A 19,341-nucleotide genomic window follows, 5' to 3' on the forward strand; every position below is an offset into this window, starting at 1 on the left:
CGTCGCTTAACCTCATTGGTCCGGTGTGAAATGTCATAATTCTTGAAAAATTGCGAATTTGCCCAACTTCCGCCACTTATCGGGCGTTTTCCCCCAAAACTAGCCGCTCAAAACCGAAATTTTTGCCAAAAAAACACAAGAAATTGCACAGATCGTGTGTGGTATTCGAATCATCTTGAAGAAAATACGCCGCCATGTTGAATTTCTACGGTGAAAATGATAAAGTGTAGTGTCATCATTTAGGACACGAAAACAAATTAATTTAGCTTTAATAAATTTGCAGTGACCCCGTAAATACTTTGTAAAACTCCCAGATTTTCTTGTGTGTGTTAAAACACGACTGTGGATTTTTTAAGCGTAGACGTATTTTTGGTTGTGCAGTTGTCAAAAATAGGTGAGTTTTGTGTGTCATTTTTGTGTTTATTTAGGTGCCCAACTATTTATTTGGTCTTTTTTAGGTTCTATCATGAGTTTTCTAGCTTTGTGAGCTTTGTATAACGCTTTGTCAGTGTTTACTTTACAGAAAAGTGCAATATCTCAAGTGCCTCGACATTAGCAAAATTTCCATTGTTTTGCAAGTAATTTGAGCTTTTCATTGCTACCAGCTACCAAATTCCACCCTTCTGTGGACGTAATTAGTCAATTAGCCAAATTCCTTCGTGCTTTATGTACTGTTTTTCCAAAAACTTGCTAATCACTATTGTTAGAAAAATCGCAGATAAGATACTTGTTAAATATTTATTGATCACACGAGTGAAATCCCACAAGTTTCTACATTCCTCACTTGTTAGCATGTGTAATTAGTTTTGGTTTTAATTTTTTTGGCAACTTTTTGCATGATTGTTTTCTACATAACGTTTTATTAATGTTTTCACAGACGGCTGTTTTAAGTGGAATCTAACAACGAACCAACTAACAAAAAAAAGTAAGTTTTTCCAATTATCAAATACTTATAAACAATTATTTGCGGTTGGTACCTTTAAAGCCACCAAATTATTGCTTTTTGTTTGCTGAGCTAGCTTATTTTTTCGCTAAAAATAGACGATAAAGAGATGGGTGGGTTAAATGTGATTATGCCACGTTATTGTCTTTTTTCTTGCTTATTGTTTCTCGTTCTAATTTTAAACGAAAATACGTGACCAAGTTGGCCATGAATTTTTTTAACAAACACCTGTCAATTTTTATAGCCAACTGGGGGCCCATTTTATTAATTAAAAAAATACCAGGCCAGGAAGTGCCTTTTGGAGTCAGTGTTACAATACGTGACATTTATTTCAACGTTCTTATTTAAATTTTGACCTGACCTTGGCCCACACGTGAGCCTGATAAACCTTGTCGGGTTGTTCTTACATTTACTATACAGCGTGTTTCTAAAACTAGAGTTTATTTATTTAAAAAATAATTTGATAAAGTGCTAATAAATTCGTATACCCAGTTGGCAACTGTCAAAATTCGTTACATCTCACTACCGCTCCAAGTCCGACTTTAGCAATAAATCCACCAAAATGTCCCGTATGATTTGGCGGGAAATGATGAACATTGCGAATGATTCTCTTTTGAGAAGTTGATTAATTACAGAGGACGTAATTCTGATCCCCTAAATTAATTACGAATTATTTTGGCAATTTTCTGTAATTTGTGTACGCAGTTGGTTGCAAAAATCGCATTTAGCCCAACCGCCTTGATTTTTCCAACCGACGGCAATGTTTGTAATTGTTTAGATGAGACGAGGGTCGCACGATATGCAAGTCAATGTGGCTGGAATTCGCCGTAATTTAAAAAATTTCGCTCACAACTACTCCGATGCTCAGAAGAAAGTCCGCGAGGCGACTTCGAACGACCCATGGGGACCCAGCAGTACCATAATGGCGGAAATCGCCGATCTGACATACAACGTGGTGGCCTTTAGCGAAATAATGCAAATGGTTTGGAAGCGATTAAACGACCATGGAAGAAACTGGCGACATGTGTACAAAGCTCTAGTCCTTTTGGAGTATTTGATAAAGACGGGGTCGGAAAAAGTCGGACAGCAGTGCAAGGAGAACATTTTTGCCATACAGACACTGAAGGATTTTCAGCATTTGGAAGAGGGCAAGGACCAAGGACAGAACGTCCGAGAGAAGGCCAAACAGTTGGTGAATTTGTTAAAGGACGACGAAAGACTGAAAAATGAAAGAGCGCGGGCTCTTAAGGCGAAAGAGCGCTTCGCGCAAAGTGCCAGCGGATTTGGGAGTGACGGTGGTTTGGACACACCTTGTAGCCCCAAATATCCGGCGTTTAGAGGCGACTGGGGCACCAGTCGTGACATGGAACTGCCTCGAGAGATAGAAAACGCAAGACCACAAACAGCCGGCGAAGAAGAACTGCAATTGCAGTTGGCCTTGGCCATGTCGAGGGAGGAAGCCGAACAAGAAGAACAAAAAAGGAAGTCGGATGATGTTAGATTACAGTTGGCATTGAGTCAAAGCCAACAAGATTTCAAGTACGGACGTATTTATACAATTATTGTAAAAAAATTCAATTGTTTTGTTTAGAGCAAACGAGGAGAAGAAACATCATAGTCACATGGTGGACCTCTTGGACGTTAATCTAGGGGAGACGGAGGCGCCGGTTGACCCCTGGGGTATGCCACAGCCGCCTCGGAGTCAGGTGCGTATCACCAGTCTACTCGATTTTACAATAAATATTTATTCTGTGTATAGTCGTTGGATTTGAATCTTTTTGATTTTCTGCGGGGGGTATGTATGTGGTTTGAGTGCTTTTTGTGCTTGATTGCTTTATTAAAACCGCAGCGAGTCGCCTCATTTAATTACAACAATTAAAAATACAAAATAAGCTCAAATTGTTAAATAAAATTCGTGTGTTTTTCTTAAAAAAAATAAAATATTTCCGAAACTTGATTTGAATTTTGACAGTTATTGACATTTGAAAAAAAAATCAAAGCTGCCAAGACATTTAATTTCCAGAGCCGCCTACCCCTATGCCATTCAATTGAATCCGACCTTAGCTTGTTGATTAATCGCTCGATTATTAATAAATTTTGGTTGAAATAGTGACAATTTGTTTGTAGCAATCATCCCCATGGCAACCACCTGCCCTCTCGTCGCCCCCGAGCAGCACCCCAGCGCCGGGCGACCCCTGGCAGCCGGTGGCGGCAATGCCCCCGAAACCGGACCCATGGGGCGGCGTAATGAGCGCCCCCTCGCCCCCGCAGCCGCCCCAAGCCAAGCACGACCCTTGGTCACCCACCAGTCAAAGCTCCTCTGACCTTGACGACTTTGACGTAATTACAAATCGTAATCGAACCTCGCCGAAATCAACAACAACAACGAACGGTACACACTCGAACGATCCGTTCGAGCTGAACCTTCTGGGTGAGGCTTTGCCCCCGACAGCGCTCAGTCCCTCAACGGGGGCGACGAAAAAGACACCGCAGAGTTTCCTCGGCGAGAATTCAGCCTTAGTCAATTTGGATAATTTGGTGACGGCTAGTAAACCGGCGAACGCCCCAGCTGCTAACCCCTTCTCGGAGACTCAGCCCCAGCGCCCCGTGTTCAACACGCCGGCCCCCAAGCCGACGATAAACGAGATGAAACAGGCCAGTTTTGCGCAGTTTGCCACAGCCCCCAGTTCGACGGCCTATGGGGGCTTCGGGGGGCCCGTGCAGCCGGTGCAGGACCCGTGGACGCCGGCGCCCAGCGCCAACTTGGGGGCGCCGTGGATGAAAAGCGAACAAGCAAATCCGTTTTTGTCTTAACGTTGGTAAAAGGCACGATTTTTTCTTCATACACCAATTGTTGACACGTGTAGCTTTTTTACGTTGATCTAAACAAATTTGATTTTCGCGCGGAAATGTGATGGATTTATTGCTCATTTTTTGATTGTTATTATACAAAGAACATATCTATATTTTGATTAAATAAAATTTAAGATTTTATAACTTGCTTGCTTCAAGCTTTACTTCAGAGATCCGTCACTTGGAATAGACTGATAAATGTACAGTTTTGTATGTCAGTGTTTGGTTCGGTTGGTAAAACTGCCTCAATTTTATCCGTTTACCAAAAGTCTTATTTATTCAATGCCTACGACAGTAATTTTCTAATTTTAGTGTATATTTTTAGGTTGTAACCAGTATTTTTCTGTCACTTTACATGTTATGTATAGAAGAAATTACGTAATATATTGTATTTAACTTGAGATATTTGTATATACTTCAAATTATTTACCGTTCATGTTGAGTTATGCAATAATATATTATTTTTAAACTACTTTTAACAAACATGTACATATTAACTAATTTTTTAGGATAGGTTTTGTAACATAAGGAGGAAATAGGAGCGTTTATGAAGGGTTTAATGGAAATTTATGTATCGTGATAGCTATTTTCACTTACATTCATAAAAGAAATAAACTGGAGTGGTGTTTTTATTCAACCTTGCGCCCACAAGTGACAGACTTATTCATGGCCAAATGTGCCACCAAATCATTTTTCAACAATTTCAAACCCACAATACGCAATTATTTTAAATAAAACTCACCTAAATCGGCCCCTTTTCACACACTTTTTGCAGTAAAACACAACAAATATTTTTTTACAAAACTTGAAAACAATTGAACTGGAATGACAGATGCGAATCATCGCCAACTTGAGCGCCGTATTAAATCAAAAAATAACGCAAAAAACATGATTATTTGACGCAAATCCGGGCCTTTAGCTTGATTTCGTTTGGCAGCGCTGTTTTTTGAGTGATTGGAGGTGTGGCAATTTTTTGTATGTAAACATCGCCAAAAGTGAGGTTATGTGAGTCATGGCCCGTTCAGAGACAATGCCCGTTTTGACTTCGGAACTGGCAATTGAAATACTTGGCAAGACTTTGGAAGAGCTGCAAACGCCCCAAAATGTGAAAAAGCTGGACGAGGCGAAGGACAATGTGGGCAACGAGATGCTGAAAATGATGCAGTTTTTGTTCCCCATTGTGATGCAAGTGCAAATGGACGTGATAAAAGAGTTTGGGTTTCCCGGCGGCCGTGACGGCATAATAAAATTCGCCCAAATGTTGCGCAGTCTGGAGCGCGAGGACGCAGAAGTGGCGCGTTTGAACGCACTCATTAAGGCCTACTATCTGCCCCCTGTGTCCGTCAACACCGGGGAGTCCCCGGCGGAGGAGAGGGCCAGCAGTTGACTTGTGATTTGAATAAATTGTGTCGTAAAAAAAATACGTTTTATTGTGCGAGTCTAAACGAAAATTATTTGGATACAAAACTTGTAAAAATATGTTCCCTATTTTACTCCTGAGCAATATAAACCTACTTTATTAAGTATTAAACAAAGCCAAGAAACGAGATCACTCAATCCCATTGTCGCATAAACCTCTAAAACTGTAACACTTTGGAGCCAAGCAGGTGGGGAAATCGGACTGATTTGTACTTGAATACCTGAATATTTGAGGCTTTTTGGTGGTAACTTCTTACTGTCGTGCACTCCTTTCTGTCTCAATCAAACACTCGCGGACTAAAATCCGCGCATGGACGATGCCCCGTTTGAGCCGTTCGGCCGAACTCCTGCTCCCGGCGTACGTGGGGCGCACCTCGCGCCCCATCTCTTCAATCACCCCCAAAAGTTGCGCGTATTTCGACTGCCCGGGCTGCTGGGGCGTCTTGGGGGCCATGGGGATGGCCGTCACGGTCACGTCGCTCAGCTTCGACTCCACGGCTTGGATGTCCACCGTCTCCATGCTCATCTAACACCAAAAAGACAACAAAATACAAACATAACCTCACTTTTCCCAGCGACTTAATGACATGGAAAAGTACAAAAGGGGCCGCTTTTACGCAATGAGAGACGAGATAATTGCATTAGATCGTAAAACATTGATTGTTAATTAATTATTTACCGATAATTATGCACAACACAACATCTATCACAAAAAATAGTCAGTGGTGCCAACTTTTTTCGCTACCAACCACCCACAAAAACAAATTTAAAACAAAACCTGTTATTCTGTGGCATAATCAATGATTTTTTAGTTTCGTGTAATAAAAAAATTGAAAACTACGACTGTAAACGTGTTAGTTTCGCTTTTCCGGGCCCAATTTTCAAATTTTGCGCCGGAATAAGCGCCCTCTACGGCTTATATAAATCGACGTCATCAAGAGATCTTCTGCCATTTTGAATCTTCGACGGTCATGGTAAGTCCAGGTTTTTTTTGTTATACATAATCTTCAAATATCTTGAACATCCTTTGCTAAATCGATGTAAAAACCTTGAAATATGTGTTTTGGTAAACGATCAGACCATTTGTTAGTGATATTATGATGATTTAGATAATTTTGTTTATGGTTAACACTGAAAAACAATGTGGATGCCATTCTAGGGCGGTCTGATTATAGCCCAACTTGTAGTTCCTTTATTATTTCACAAGTGCGTTTGTTACGTTTTTTTTTTTTTGTTTGTAGTCTCATCGTAAGTTCAGTGCGCCCCGTCATGGGTCCATGGGGTTCTACCCCAAAAAGCGGTCCCAAAGACACCGCGGTAAAGTAAAGGCTTTCCCCAAGGACGACCCCTCAAAGCCCGTCCATTTGACGGCTTTTATCGGCTACAAGGCCGGTATGACCCACGTGGTGCGTGAGGCAGACAGGCCTGGGTCAAGTAAGTGATCATAGCCCCCTTGTTGCCACTTCTAACACCCAAATTTAGAGATAAACAAGAAGGAAATCGTCGAAGCTGTGACCATTCTGGAGACCCCTCCAATGATGATTGTCGGAGTTGTGGGCTACATTGAGACCCCGCACGGTCTCAGGGCTTTGGCCACGATTTGGGCCGAGCATTTGTCGGAAGATTGTCGCAGACGCTTCTACAAGAACTGGTGAGTGTTTCCCTAATTTTGGTGAAATGTGTCGGCTAAACGCCGCATAAGCTCTCCACTGGCCACAAGAGAGCCGCAAAGTCCACTGATGACACTTGTTTGTTGAGGTGTGACTAAGGGTGAAACCTCCTCTAAACTATGAGGTGACCCTTTTATTGTCTTTTAAAGGTACAAGAGCAAGAAGAAGGCCTTCACCAAGGCCTCAAAGAAGTGGAACGACGATTTGGGCAAGAAGTCAATTGAACGCGACTTCAAGAAAATCATCAAGTATTGCAAAGTCGTCAGGGTCATTGCCCACACACAGGTAAGCAAAAAAAAATACAGCTATTTTTCGCGACCTACTACTGCATATTTTGAGTATTCACAAATAAATTTTATACAAAAAAAATTATAAATTTACAAATATGTTTTCAAATGATCCCTGACACGATCAGTTCAGGAGCTTACCCTCCTGTCTGGCGGCTTGGACGTTATTTTTCGGTGTAACGTTCGCTGCAGTGTCACAGAAAAGGCGCCCCCTGGGAGGTGCAGTGGGCATATTCCATAATCTCTTTGTAGTCCCTGGACCCTGACTTTGAGAGAAACCATGCTCTCTACAGCTTTTTTATTGTTATTTATCAATATTTTACAATTTTTTATTTTTGTTAGATGAAGTTGCTCAACCAACGCCAGAAGAAGGCCCACATCATGGAAATCCAACTGAATGGTGGTTCCGTTGTCGATAAAGTTCAATGGGCCCGCGAACACCTCGAAAAACCCATCCCAGTAGCGCAAGTTTTCGCCCAGGATGAGATGATTGATTGTATCGGTGTTACCAAGGGTAAAGGATACAAAGGTGGGTTTATTGTTTTTCCTGAAGTAAGTTAGTGTCTAGTTTGCTGTACTACTAACGTGTGATGACAAAACATGGATGTGCCTTCAGATTTTTTAGTGAAGATACAACCATGCTGCCTTCCTACTGATTTATATTGAAATTTATTAATTTTTTGGTGGTGATTTTGTGAGTTATGACATTGATTGTGATTTATCAGGTGTGACGTCGCGTTGGCATACGAAAAAATTGCCCAGGAAGACGCACAAAGGGTTGAGGAAAGTGGCCTGTATTGGGGCCTGGCATCCGTCACGTGTCTCGTTCACAGTGGCCCGTGCTGGTCAAAAGGGCTACCACCACCGTACGGAAATGAACAAGAAAATCTACCGTATTGGGGCCGGGATTCACACCAAGGACGGAAAGGTGTGAAACAATTTTATACATATTTTATTATTTGTTGTTTACATGATGACACCTTTGAAGCCAAAAGGATTATGAAATAATCTGTGATTCCTAAATGATAGGACTGATGTCACACTTTAGTTAATTAATTTTTTGTGTCACGTTCAGTTTGGTAATTTTGTGTTTTGTTTAGGTCATTAAGAACAATGCCTCGACCGAGTACGACTTGACCGAAAAAACTATCACGCCAATGGGTGGCTTCCCTCATTATGGTGAAGTAAACAACGACTTTATCATGATTAAGGGATGTTGCATGGGCCCCAAAAAACGTGTCATCACCCTGAGGAAGTCACTGTTGGTTCACACGAAACGTGTGGCTCTTGAGAAAATTAATCTCAAGTTTATTGACACTTCGTCTAAATTCGGACATGGTAGATTCCAGACCGCAGCTGATAAAGCCGCGTTCATGGGTCCACTCAAAAAGGACAGGATCAAGGAAGAGGAGAAAGCTGCACCAACTGCTAGTTCGTAAATTTTTATTGTATTATTTGTACAATAAAATAAGAATAAATGACAATTCTCTTGTTTCATTTATCAAGTTCCACCTTTGATACGCATAATAAATTATCGTAAAACGAGCAAGAACCGATTAGGGGTTCGTTCGTTTGGAGGTGTGACCAATCAGCCCCATAAGCAATGTTTTTATGTTGGTAATAACTGTCGATTATTTCGGAATTATCAATTATGTGAACCCCACCCAGCATACAAGCCGCTAGCAGGTATTTATGGTCATAGGGATCCCACTTGAGCCTCCACAAAGGCCCCGGCATTTTAACCAAAGAAAGACAATTTTTCAACTGTCTGATGTCCCAAAATCTAGCGGTTTCGTCGTAACTGACAAATAATGATAATAAAAGGCAATAAAGACAAAAAAATTGTACCTCCCAGTGGCTAAAATAAATTCTTTCCCAACGTTTGAATGCATGGAAGTGACTCCGGCTTCGTGCCTCCTGTTGCATGAAAGTGGCCCCACTCCCGCCCTTTTATCGAATTTTAAAAAGCGACAATCGTCGCCGCCTGCTTGCTATTAAAATAAAAAATCACACAATAATAAAATAATTACCACTGAAGACAATATTGGGGTCCCAATAATAAAAGGCACAAATCCACGCCTCAAACTCATGCCCGTGCCAACTCTCCGCTTTGATTAACTCGCAATTGCGTAACTTAAACCTGTGAATAGCCCCCTTGGAGTCGCTCACCACAATTTCAGGCTCACCACTGGCAAATTTACCTGTGGACCAGTCAAGAGACAAGAAAAGTGTCTCCCTGTCATCGTCCAACTGACACGACGTGACAAACTCCAATTTCAAGTCGTCGCCCTTAAGGGCGTAGATTTCGAGCGTCTTTTGTGCATTGGCAACCCCCAAAAGCGCCCAATCGTTGATTTTATTGTGGCACCATTTCTGGTCCAGAACCGCCGCAGTTTCGATTTTTTGGTGCAAAATCAATTCATCGCTCGTAACAGAAAAGAGTAAAATACACCCGACTCGCTTTCCCGTCTCTGAAAATCACCCCAAATAATAATGACCAGGAAGTGAGGTTGGGTCACCTGGGTTCAATTGATAATTCGCACACACGAAAACACTCTGGTGGGGCTCGTGGGGGCACCACTCCACCGAGTCCGCGTTGTAGTCAGTCGTGTACGTGTGCAGCGTTGTTATGTGTTTACAGGGGGGCTTATCATCGCACATGTTGATTGTTATGACGTTTGAGGTTATGTCACGTTGCTATGGGATGTTTATTTGATCAATTTTGTGCAAAATGCGTGATAGTTGCGTCCAAAATGCGAAAAAAATCGCACTGGGGCTCCAAAGTGGTGATAAAAGGGCCCGGAGATTGGCGCTGATTGACCTGGAGAAGTTTTTGTCGGACCCCAAAAACGAGGTCTCGGGTGAGGAGCTGCGCGAGATCTTCGTCGAGACGCACATGTACTGCTTGAACGGCTTTCGGGACAAGACCGAGGTCGTGCGGGAGCAAGCCATCAAGTTTATGCATTTTCTGATCATTGACAAGTTGCCCCTGAATGATTTTTACTTGACTTATGTTTGCCCCGTTTTGGTTGAGCGTGTGGGCACTTTGGAATTGATCGAAGAATCGGAAGAAATCAGACTCGAACTCGTCAAATTCCTCCAAGCTATTATCCTCAAATACTCAAATAGTGAACAACTCAAGCCGTTTTTAAACGACTGTGTTGTTATTTTGTGCCAGACCATCACAGATAAACACCCAGCAATCAAGGAGCTGAGCTGCAAGTGTGTCACAGACTTGGCTGAAGCCCTCCCAAGGGACTTCCACATGCAAGCCGAAAATTTAATCAAACCGATCGTGTCTTGTTTTGGCCACCAACGCTTCAGAGTGAGAGTTGAAGCTATTAGAGCGACTGGTAAAAAAAATCGTTACTCAACTGGGTTGTAAAACACTTTTTCAGGCGAGGTGATCATGCACAGCTCTTACAAGGGGCTGGACGAGGTCGTGGGCCCCCTTGCTGAAAAACTATTCGACCAAATACCGCTAGTTAGGCGCACGGTGGCCCAAGTGGCCGCCAGGTGGCTCCAGGACTATCGCGACCGTTATTCCTTCTTCCATAAAATTTTACCGCTACTTTTGACCGGGTATTTAATTATTAATAATGGTTGGAAAATTAACAAATCGTTAGGTTAAACGACGAGGTTGAAGAGACACGAAACGAATCAACCCAACTGTGGGAAAAAGTCGGTTTGCAGTACCAGAAGGAAAACGAGAAGGACCTAAAGGACCAAATTGACTTCCTGTTAGAATTACCCAAACATTACCCCACTGAGCGTAAGTCGAAATTCTGGTCGTTGCCATGGCAATTTGTAACGTTGCCATGGCGATTGTGTAACTGAAATTAAATTTGGTTCCCCAGTTGGCTAAAAAGTTAAGTTTGGTTCCCCAGTTGGCAATTATTTTTTTCGTAGTGAAACGGCCTAATTTGGGCTGTCGTGTGCTAGTTCAGCGCAATGTGGGTAAGTTGGCCAAGGCGCTGTCTTACGAATTGACAAGTTGGCAGGAGGACGTGCGAGTGCGTTGTTCGCAACTTCTTTGCAGTCTTGCGTTACATGCAGAGGATGGTTTGACGCAAAATTTGCAAGAACTGTTGCCTGCTATGTATTCAGCTGCGCGTGATGATGATCAAAGAGTTGTTGTTAATGTAATAATTTTGTGTTTTTGTCGCACTTAACTCCATAACGTAACTTCAGATTTTCCGAGCTAGTGAAATAATGGGGTTTTTTATACCCGTAAAAACGTGGCAACAATTAATACTTCCGGTTGTGGAAGATGGGGCCCATTTCGGGCATTTGGTTGTTTTGGGTGGTTTTATCAAGGGGGCGCCTTTGGAACATGTGACTGGGTGTTTGGTCGAAATTACGAAAGTGATTTCGGACGATTCGATTTGTTACACTCGTAAAGTAATTAAGCCCTTGGGCTTTGAGCTCTTGGCCTAATAATTTTTTTTTACAGAAAAAACTTCAAACGGAATTAGTTAAATGTTGTGACGCAATTTCGGAAAAAATCTCAAAGTCCGACCCTGAGGTCGGTTTTCATTTGTTTAAAATTCTAATTTCGGTGATTTCGCTCCGCGATCCTGAAAATTCTCACCTCACGATTGAATTGCTTGAGCCCCTTGTCTCAACTTTGCAATTTTCTGGTCTTGATTGTCTTTGGGGTGCGTACGTGGGGCGCCTTTTGGGGCACATTCAAAACGAGCCGAAATCGTGGCTCGTGACCACTCCCCAACGCTGTATTTTCGAGACAATCCTTCTACATTCAAACAGCGCATTTGGGGAGAATCTCCCCAAAATTGGGGAAATTCTGGCCCAAAGTTTGCACCCAGAGGCCGACCCTGAATCACGTCTCAAGACTTTCTGGGCTTTGTCCACCGCGTTCGATAACAAATCTGTGATTTTTCGAAAATCGAGTGATTTGGTAACGGAATTTTTCGAAAAATTAATTTCGGAAATTTTTGTTCCGTCTCTGGTGTGGAGGCCGGGTTTGACCGCCGAGGCGTTGCGCACAATGGCAGCATCGTGTCTTTTGTGCGCTTTAAGCCCCATTCAAGGGGTTGATTTATTTAAAAGTGGGGCCGTTTTGAGACAATTGTGCGATAAGTTGGCCCCACTTTTGATTTCTTTGATGGAAGATGCGTCCTTTAGGAGTAGACAGTTGGCGCTGGAGTGCGTCACTGTTTTGAAAAAACACGCAAGTGGGCTTGGAATTTGGACAAATGATGATTTAGTTAAGTTGTATCCAGGTAGGCCGTGATTGTTTCACCAGCCCACTTTTATTTTGTGGTTTTAGAAATTCTGAAGCGACTAGATGACCCAACTGATAAAGTTAGGGTTTGTGCCTTGAAGATTTTGCCCGAAATTTTCATAAATGCACCTGAAGCGTTCCACGAAGCGCATTTTAAGGCCCATCATGAGCTTATTATTGATACGCTCTTAACACATTTCGATGATGATGATCAGGAGGTCAGAGACTTAGTTTTTGGTGGGTTTGAACTAATCAAACTTTTCTTTATTATTTAATGTGTTTTTACAGATGTTTTGAAAGTTATCGCCGAAATTAATCGTGACCTAGTTTTTTCAAAAATCGAGCGACATCAGCCACTGTTATGCAACAAAGACGGTTGTGACGCAGTTTTGAATTACTTAAATGAATTAAAACTTGATTAATTTGTAAATAAACGATATTTATCAGTCGACCAGACAATCGCTGCGGGCATGAAACCTAGCACCATTTCCCCACAATTCTCGTTTTCTGCAGCCAAACTCACACCAAAAGAATTAACTTATTTAAGATAAAAGTGATTTATTGAAACGAGGTTATGTTATCAATTGGAGATGTAAAAATTTTTGCTTTTATGGATTTTGTGGCAGTTTCTGCTCTTTTAGAGCGTTAATAATTATTATTGAATTGTTTAATCAACGACAAATTTCAGTGCGGTTATTGTTATCCCACGATTGGGCGTTACATAACCTTAAAATTCCCCACCGGTTATAGAAATGCTCATTAATCGAGTTTGGGGGCTGTTTAGGCGGCATAATTGTCGCTTAGTGCCAAAAACCTACAAGTTCGTGTCCACAAACACGCCTGATAATGTAATGTTTTAACCCGAAGTTGTAGTTTTAGGTTAATTTCGAACACAGCCCCCCCAAAAGACAAAGTTGAGGATCTCGATGCGCCTGTTAAATACACAACAAGTCCGGCTAGATTTTGGAAAGCTAGCACGACTCGTAAGGGTGGCATAAATGCCAGACTTTGGTATGAGCCCTATGTGATCCTAGCCAGCATTTCCGTATTTATGGTTTATTTTACGATGCTTCGGGAAGAGAATGACATCGATGTGGAATTGACGCGCTCGTTGTATAGTAGAATTGAGGGTTTGGAGGAACATCAACTAAAATTGTCGCTAGAATATAACCGGGAACATAACCTTGATACTAGTGCGATTATACAAAGATTAAAAGAACTGGAGTTAGAAAAACAACAAAAGTGATGTAATTTATAACAATAAAGACGTAAACAAACATTATTTCTTTTTCTTTCCCTTCAAATTCGATTTGTGTGGTTTGGCGGGTTTGGGTGCCTCCACTTTTTGCGGCTTGGGTGGGGGCTCCAAAGTCGCAATTTCGGTGATTTCGTGAAAATAACTGGGTTCGGGCTTCGTTGGCAACACCTCGACAATGTCGTAGTTGGAATAAACCGGTCCTGGTACTGGCAACTCCTCAATTTCGTACATGGAACCGTAACTGCCTTCTGAGGCCACTTTACGTGTTGGCATGTGTGCCAATTCTTCAATTTCGATACTATACGACCCCTCGGAACCCAATGACGTTACATCAGGGGCCCCACTTTCAGGGCCCAGTTCCATTTCGGTGATTTTACTCGTTTGCTCAACTATTCTATCGAGACATCTCTGCCAATACCCGGCACAGTTGATAGCCTCAGTGAGGGCTTGAAGAGTCTCATGTGCCGTCACCACGTTCTTAATTAAATGGTCTTGGAGACATTTCGGACAACAATTAACTTTTTTACCGTGGAAGTTTTCCATGATTTCGGTCGATAAGTCTTTAACATGTTTGCTGTATTGTCGCCACGCGACAACTTTTTCTTCAGTGTCTTTGACAAATTTGCGCCACTCCTCCTTGTACAAGACTTGCTTTTCGCCACTTGGGAGTAAAACATCTCCTCTGATTATAGCCACATAGTGGCGGACTTGTTTAATTATTGCCCCAATCCATTTCGTCCAATTATGGGCATTATTGGCGATTTCTAACAACCAAACGGCCCAAATTTTCAATGAGAGACAACAAATGGTGCCTGGAGTGTGTTCATAAACCACGGATGGTTTGTGTCCCCGAATTACACCCAGGAGGCTGTCAAGACGCTCAAGCTCATCGGCCAAGCGACCCATAATTAGTTCTTCACCTTCTTCGCCTAATTCTACACCAGGAGGTAGACCATAACCTTCTCCTTCGTCGAAACCTTCTTCACCATAGAGCAAATCTTCAGCTTCGCCGTACAAATCTTCTTGCGCTCCGTAAAAATAAGCTTCTTCTGCACGACCATACTCTTCTGCTGCTTCTACTTCGGCAGGGCCAAAACCAACTTCTCCCTCTTCGCCAAACCCACCTTCACCTTCTCCAAATCCAAGTGAGGCACCTTCTGCCACTGCACCTCCAAATGCATCTTCTTCACCTTGGCCGTAATCCCGCCCGAAAGCGGCCTCTTCTCCCTCGAAACCCTCCCCGAATCCTGCCGCTCCAGGACCCCCAAGACCTGCTTCTTCACCTCCAGGAATTGTTCCTTCAGCACCAGGAACTGTTCCTTCATCTCCAGGAACTATTCCTTCATCTCCAGGAACTATTCCTTCAGCTCCAGGAGCTGTTCCTTCGGTTCCAGGAACTGCTTCTTCAGCTCCTTCAGCTTCGGAAGCTGTTCCTTCGAGTCCTGGAGCTGTTCCGGGACCTCCAGGAACTCCTGCTTCTTCACCCTCAATAAACCGCTCTTCTCCTTCTCCAACCGCTCCTACAGGAGGTGCTCCAGGTTCGCCTTCTTCTTCGCCACCCAAAGCCTCTCTAAATTCCTCGCCTTCTTCGTCACTTTCTCTGAAAACTGTAGCTTCGACTTGTCCTCTATCCTGACGTTTCTCCATCACTTCTTCAATTATTTCTCTCCCAACATCTTCATCTTGTTCTTTCATGGTCTTCTTAAAATCGCTCACGTCCATGTTTTTGAACAACTCGCCCAAGATCCCCGACGTTTCGTGTATTTTATCAAGAATCATGTCATCGACTTGATCCGGATCATTTCTTCTCGCCCATTCGATCATTTTCTCTTCCAAATCTAGTTTCTTCCTTGCCTTTTCCAACAAATTCCCATCACGGATTTCTTTCAACTTTTCTAAAATGTCGGCGTATGTGACACTGGGAAGATTCTCTGGATCTATCTCAGCACTTAGAATATCTTCAGGACTTTGTGACAAGATCTGAATCAGTTTGGCCAAAGTATCTTCGTCTAGTCCTCGCAACATATCAATAACTGAGCCTTCTTCAAATTCTTCATCTAGATCGAAGAGTTTGGTCTTATCAACGAGTTTCTTCGCCATGAATTCTTCCTGTCCAGCGTCACCTCCGGCAACTGCAGCACCATAGAACTCATCTTCGTCATAACCTTCATCTTCGTAACCAGGCTCACTTATTTCCTCTTCTTCGGACTCTTCCTCAAGCATTGCTTCAAGTGATGGCACTTCCAGAAGGCGCTCCTTTGAATCAAGGGGCTGTATATCGGCGAAGAAGTTCATGGTGTCCATCCATTTGACCAACTTGTCACTAATTTCAATCACAGTCTTCTTGTAAACACACTTGGTGTTCCTTGAGCGTATTTTCACGACTCGCTCATTAGCCAAATAGTTGAGGAGCTCATTCGAGGTCATCATTTGTTGGAAGTTGAGCATAAAAAGGGGCTCATTTTTTATATAATCAACGATTGCGTCAACGGTTTCCCTAATCTGGTTTTTGATCCATAACAATTCACCCTTTTGTTTTTGTTCCTTCTTCTTCCGACACAACTTTTTGCGTTTCCTCATTTCCTTAATTTTCTGCCTTCGCAACTTCTTGAAGTAATACCTGGCGTCACGGGGCTCCAAATTGTCCCCACTTTTCAGAATCTGGTCAAACCTGACCAACATTTCCGCCGGAAGTATGTGCTGATAATCCTTCCAGTTTTGCAAAACATAGCGCTTATTGGGCACCGACATTTGAATAATCCTGGGGGGACAGGGCTCCACTTGACACTTGCAGCAAACACTAGCTTTATACTTCTTCTTTTTGCAAGGGGGCTTTCGCCCATGCGGTATCGACAGCATGTCCATGTACTTGCTTTGGGGCAAAGCGCTGCGGTCCAAAAGGGGCATTTTGGGGTCCAACGCATCGCTTTGGCAGAAGGGCCGCAGCGAGCACTTGCACAACTTGCTTTTTTTCTTCTTGTGGGGCTTCTGGACGGCCCGGCACAACTCGAAGGGGACGTTGATGGGGGAGGGCTTGGGGGGTATGGGAGAGGTGTCTTCGACTTGCTGCCAGACGCGGTAGGAGCGCCCGAAAGTCAACTCTTGTTGCAAAGGGGGCTCCTCGTCCAGGTTCTCCACGCAGAGCTCGCGCTCGACAAACGGGGGGCTCATGGTCGCGAAACGGGGATTTAGGGGGTGACAAGTGTCAATAAAACCAAACTGTTTTGAAAATTTTATTTAAATTGCGCGCTCGTTACTTTCGGGGTCACCCAATCAAATGGGTGAAAGCCGGCCAATGGTGTGGCGGTTCGCGCAGCGCGGACCAATCAAATCATTCCAGAATAATTCTACCAGAGTGTACCTGATCCGAGCGTTACTTCCACTCCCCTTTCCCACTGTGCTTGTTTTCGATAGTAACGTGAAACACGTCCGTTTATTCCCGTGAATAAATTACCAGCAAAAGGTGAGTAAACCCCCGATTTAGCGTGCAAAACACGTGAAATTCGTTAATTACCACCGCGTGTGGCACTTTCCGCGTGAAAATCGGGTGCGAAACGCCCGATTTTCCGCGAAAAACTCGCAATTTCTCTTGGTTAATTTTCATTGTTGTGTTCGCGTCCGCCATGTTGTTGTCTTCGCGTGAGTCATTTTGGTGATCTAGCCACCTGGGCCCCAAATCGCGTTCAAAACGTGAAAATAAGTTGTTTCCGCACCGGAAGTGGGGTTTTTCGCCACTTCCTCCCGGGAAATTGTCAGTTTTGGATGCGAGTATTGATTTTTGGCGCGAATGCTATAATTATCGTTTGTTGAAGTGAGAGGACGGAATGGCTCGTACTAAGCAGACTGCGCGTAAGTCCACCGGAGGGAAAGCCCCCCGTAAGCAGCTCGCGACCAAGGCGGCGAGGAAATCAGCCCCGTCCACCGGAGGGGTCAAGAAGCCCCATCGTTACCGTCCCGGAACGGTCGCTCTGAGAGAAATCAGGAGATACCAGAAGTCGACCGAATTGCTTATCAGAAAACTGCCCTTCCAGAGATTGGTCAGAGAAATCGCACAGGATTTCAAGACCGATTTGCGTTTCCAATCGGCTGCCATCGGAGCCCTCCAGGTGCGTTTTTATTAAAAAAAAGTTTTTGTATGGCCTTGTGTGCAAGACGGTAATAACGATAGCGGGATGAGTGAGTGGAAGTGAGAGCGAAAGTGTTGCATTGGGCTTTGAGTTGGCTTGAAATATTTTTCTTTTTGCACTTTGTAAGGTTATGTAATTCATTACAAACTGTTATCTCTTATTTTTAATCAATATTTGTGTTCTATCAGCAATTTGTTGCGGGAAAATTTGTTTGTGTTTGTTGTCGTTGGAAATAAAACAGTTGGCGGTGTTTGTGATAAAAAACAATTATTGTCAGTAACTGTCACTTTTTCTTTGTCATTTTTTTAAACTTGTCTTTAATTAATGGTAATTTAAACAAAAATTGTTACTAATGACTTTTAATTTAATTTAATGCTTGCTATGCTACGAATATTTTAATTACGTTGTAATTTTTTTTTTAATTTTTTGCTACCTTAGTAATTGGGGTACAGATATTTGTTTGAGAAGATAATTTTTTGGGATTAAAATTGGGATTATTTGTATTTTCGCATGGTTGCCATCTTAAAATGATCTCTTTCAGTGCTTACTTTGATGCATTTTAATATGAAAAAGATTACACTAATGAATATTGTAACATGTGATTGAAAAAGAACTGAACTACAGCAAGTTGTGTCTGCGTAATTTTAGCCACATATCAATCAGAATTTAAAAATTAAAAAAATGAGAAATTTTAACACAAAAATGACGGGAATAAGCCAGTAGATGGCCTTGAAAATCGTCACATTTGACTCGTTTATTTAATTGTTTGATGTGTTAAATTTGCCGCAATTTGAATAAATTACAACCTACATCAAATCGAAATTACTTTCCCTTTTATTGGTGAATAATTAATAATGTAGATCAATAGTTTTTTCGCTGGCAGGCTATGGAATGACTTAGTGCTAATTTTTCTCTAATACAAAAAAAATTGTTTTTTTTTTTTGGATTATTGTTGAATTTGGTCAATTTGTTTGTTTTCAGGAAGCCAGCGAGGCGTACCTCGTGGGTCTGTTCGAAGACACCAACTTGTGCGCTATCCACGCCAAGCGGGTAACTATCATGCCCAAAGACATACAGTTGGCTCGCCGAATTCGTGGAGAACGTGCATAAATCTCTTCGAAATATTTATATAATCAGTGTAGGTTACATTGTTCGTTTTTCTTTTCTTTCTTTGATTATAATTCGTTTCTTCATGTAGTTTTTTGTCTTTTTCATTTGTTTTTACGCAAACAGATGTCAAGATTTGGATGTGTGTTAAAAAAATCATACAGTAGAATATCTTTCACTCTTTATCCATTATATACTGCCCCTCGTGGAGAGGACTCATTGATGGCTTTAGATTCGACATGTGTAGTTATCGTAATTAATCAATTAAAAAGTGTTCAAAGTATGTGGATTAGTTTGTTGCAGTAATGGATAAATGTTCAATAGGAAGTAAGGTATCTTAAGTTTTTTAGTGTAAAATGTAGGAGATTTAATTTAATAAAGGATTTCTTGTATTCTACCAAGTACAGGATTTATTATCACACCAAATATCAC

General features: G+C 42.3%; 8 protein-coding genes and 1 non-coding gene across 12 annotated transcripts; 7 read left to right on the top strand and 2 right to left on the bottom strand.

Moving 5' to 3' along the window:
* The first annotated feature begins 283 nt into the window (after window positions 1-283).
* On the top strand, window positions 284-4,416 carry lqf (liquid facets). 4 transcript variants are annotated; one of them, XM_015982978.2, is made up of 6 exons: window positions 284-394; window positions 878-925; window positions 1,722-2,482; window positions 2,535-2,649; window positions 2,703-2,738; window positions 3,071-4,416. In XM_015982978.2, exons 3-6 carry the CDS (start codon window positions 1,722-1,724, stop codon window positions 3,755-3,757), a joined length of 1,599 nt encoding a protein of 532 aa, XP_015838464.1. In that variant the 5' UTR covers window positions 284-394; window positions 878-925; the 3' UTR covers window positions 3,758-4,416. The 4 variants fall into 4 exon arrangements, with proteins under 4 accessions (XP_015838464.1, XP_008197398.1, XP_015838462.1 ...); XM_015982975.2 differs by lacking the exon at window positions 284-394 and adding an exon at window positions 459-578; XM_008199176.3 differs by lacking the exon at window positions 2,703-2,738.
* Window positions 4,417-4,598: 182 nt separating this feature from the next.
* Window positions 4,599-5,754, top strand: LOC660677 (uncharacterized protein). The gene has a single exon (XM_966890.4). The coding sequence runs from the start codon at window positions 4,809-4,811 to the stop codon at window positions 5,181-5,183; it is 375 nt and encodes a 124-aa protein (XP_971983.1). The 5' UTR covers window positions 4,599-4,808; the 3' UTR covers window positions 5,184-5,754.
* LOC660620 (cyclin-dependent kinase 2-associated protein 1) lies at window positions 5,209-6,029 on the bottom strand. Its single transcript, XM_008199175.3, has 2 exons — window positions 5,895-6,029; window positions 5,209-5,741 (listed from the first exon to the last, which is right to left on the bottom strand). Exon 2 carries the CDS (start codon window positions 5,739-5,741, stop codon window positions 5,469-5,471), a length of 273 nt encoding a protein of 90 aa, XP_008197397.1. The 5' UTR covers window positions 5,895-6,029; the 3' UTR covers window positions 5,209-5,468.
* Window positions 6,030-6,047: 18 nt separating this feature from the next.
* RpL3 (Ribosomal protein L3) lies at window positions 6,048-8,656 on the top strand. Its single transcript, XM_966782.5, has 7 exons — window positions 6,048-6,189; window positions 6,457-6,649; window positions 6,698-6,866; window positions 7,035-7,170; window positions 7,515-7,701; window positions 7,898-8,100; window positions 8,273-8,656. The coding sequence occupies exons 1-7, from the start codon at window positions 6,187-6,189 to the stop codon at window positions 8,609-8,611; spliced, it is 1,230 nt and encodes a 409-aa protein (XP_971875.2). The 5' UTR covers window positions 6,048-6,186; the 3' UTR covers window positions 8,612-8,656.
* Window positions 6,313-6,388, top strand: LOC135266600 (small nucleolar RNA U43). The gene has a single exon (XR_010334737.1). It is a non-coding gene; the product is annotated as a small nucleolar RNA U43 (small nucleolar RNA).
* LOC660500 (uncharacterized protein) lies at window positions 7,727-9,833 on the bottom strand. Its single transcript, XM_015982979.2, has 4 exons — window positions 9,692-9,833; window positions 9,203-9,643; window positions 9,021-9,159; window positions 7,727-8,973 (listed from the first exon to the last, which is right to left on the bottom strand). Exons 1-4 carry the CDS (start codon window positions 9,831-9,833, stop codon window positions 8,667-8,669), a joined length of 1,029 nt encoding a protein of 342 aa, XP_015838465.1. The 3' UTR covers window positions 7,727-8,666.
* Window positions 9,834-9,903: 70 nt separating this feature from the next.
* Dnaaf5 (Dynein axonemal assembly factor 5) lies at window positions 9,904-12,866 on the top strand. Its single transcript, XM_015982971.2, has 8 exons — window positions 9,904-10,525; window positions 10,571-10,754; window positions 10,799-10,944; window positions 11,082-11,314; window positions 11,364-11,573; window positions 11,626-12,415; window positions 12,463-12,654; window positions 12,706-12,866. The coding sequence occupies exons 1-8, from the start codon at window positions 9,904-9,906 to the stop codon at window positions 12,837-12,839; spliced, it is 2,511 nt and encodes an 836-aa protein (XP_015838457.1). The 3' UTR covers window positions 12,840-12,866.
* A 230-nt stretch (window positions 12,867-13,096) lies between these two features.
* LOC135266528 (uncharacterized protein) lies at window positions 13,097-13,696 on the top strand. The gene is made up of 2 exons (XM_064357483.1): window positions 13,097-13,237; window positions 13,291-13,696. The coding sequence occupies exons 1-2, from the start codon at window positions 13,170-13,172 to the stop codon at window positions 13,661-13,663; spliced, it is 441 nt and encodes a 146-aa protein (XP_064213553.1). The 5' UTR covers window positions 13,097-13,169; the 3' UTR covers window positions 13,664-13,696.
* Window positions 13,697-16,989: 3,293 nt separating this feature from the next.
* Window positions 16,990-19,310, top strand: LOC658914 (histone H3.3A). The gene is made up of 3 exons (XM_008199170.3): window positions 16,990-17,138; window positions 17,488-17,781; window positions 18,784-19,310. Exons 2-3 carry the CDS (start codon window positions 17,500-17,502, stop codon window positions 18,910-18,912), a joined length of 411 nt encoding a protein of 136 aa, XP_008197392.1. The 5' UTR covers window positions 16,990-17,138; window positions 17,488-17,499; the 3' UTR covers window positions 18,913-19,310.
* The last annotated feature ends 31 nt before the right edge of the window (window positions 19,311-19,341 follow it).

The sequence above is a fragment of the Tribolium castaneum genome, chromosome 6 (genome assembly GCF_031307605.1).
Source record: "Tribolium castaneum strain GA2 chromosome 6, icTriCast1.1, whole genome shotgun sequence".
Classification (NCBI taxonomy): Eukaryota; Metazoa; Arthropoda; class Insecta; order Coleoptera; family Tenebrionidae; genus Tribolium; species Tribolium castaneum.

What these genes read in the sequence shown, in the direction of transcription:
- Dnaaf5 (XM_015982971.2), top strand. Translation starts at nt 9,904, where the DNA reads ATGCGTGATAGTTGCGTCCAAAATGCGAAAAAAATCGCACTGGGGCTC. An exon ending in CGATTTGTTACACTCGTAAA is followed by an intron (nt 11,574 to 11,625) that starts GTAATTAAGCCC and finishes TTTTTTTTACAG; the next exon opens with AAAAAACTTCAAACGGAATT. An exon ending in GGTCAGAGACTTAGTTTTTG is followed by an intron (nt 12,655 to 12,705) that starts GTGGGTTTGAAC and finishes GTGTTTTTACAG; the next exon opens with ATGTTTTGAAAGTTATCGCC.
- LOC660620 (XM_008199175.3), bottom strand. Translation starts at nt 5,741, where the DNA reads ATGAGCATGGAGACGGTGGACATCCAAGCCGTGGAGTCGAAGCTGAGC.
- LOC658914 (XM_008199170.3), top strand. Translation starts at nt 17,500, where the DNA reads ATGGCTCGTACTAAGCAGACTGCGCGTAAGTCCACCGGAGGGAAAGCC. An exon ending in CTGCCATCGGAGCCCTCCAG is followed by an intron (nt 17,782 to 18,783) that starts GTGCGTTTTTAT and finishes GTTTGTTTTCAG; the next exon opens with GAAGCCAGCGAGGCGTACCT.
- LOC135266528 (XM_064357483.1), top strand. Translation starts at nt 13,170, where the DNA reads ATGCTCATTAATCGAGTTTGGGGGCTGTTTAGGCGGCATAATTGTCGC. An exon ending in TTAGTGCCAAAAACCTACAA is followed by an intron (nt 13,238 to 13,290) that starts GTTCGTGTCCAC and finishes CCGAAGTTGTAG; the next exon opens with TTTTAGGTTAATTTCGAACA.
- RpL3 (XM_966782.5), top strand. An exon ending in CAAGGGTAAAGGATACAAAG is followed by an intron (nt 7,702 to 7,897) that starts GTGGGTTTATTG and finishes GTGATTTATCAG; the next exon opens with GTGTGACGTCGCGTTGGCAT. An exon ending in TTCACACCAAGGACGGAAAG is followed by an intron (nt 8,101 to 8,272) that starts GTGTGAAACAAT and finishes TGTTTTGTTTAG; the next exon opens with GTCATTAAGAACAATGCCTC.
- LOC660500 (XM_015982979.2), bottom strand. Translation starts at nt 9,833, where the DNA reads ATGTGCGATGATAAGCCCCCCTGTAAACACATAACAACGCTGCACACG. An exon ending in CCCCAATATTGTCTTCAGTG is followed by an intron (nt 9,160 to 9,202) that starts GTAATTATTTTA and finishes TTTAATAGCAAG; the next exon opens with CAGGCGGCGACGATTGTCGC. An exon ending in TTTATTTTAGCCACTGGGAG is followed by an intron (nt 8,974 to 9,020) that starts GTACAATTTTTT and finishes ATTATTTGTCAG; the next exon opens with TTACGACGAAACCGCTAGAT.
- lqf (XM_015982978.2), top strand. Translation starts at nt 1,722, where the DNA reads ATGAGACGAGGGTCGCACGATATGCAAGTCAATGTGGCTGGAATTCGC. An exon ending in CACAGCCGCCTCGGAGTCAG is followed by an intron (nt 2,650 to 2,702) that starts GTGCGTATCACC and finishes TTCTGTGTATAG; the next exon opens with TCGTTGGATTTGAATCTTTT. An exon ending in TTTTTGATTTTCTGCGGGGG is followed by an intron (nt 2,739 to 3,070) that starts GTATGTATGTGG and finishes ATTTGTTTGTAG; the next exon opens with CAATCATCCCCATGGCAACC.
- LOC660677 (XM_966890.4), top strand. Translation starts at nt 4,809, where the DNA reads ATGGCCCGTTCAGAGACAATGCCCGTTTTGACTTCGGAACTGGCAATT.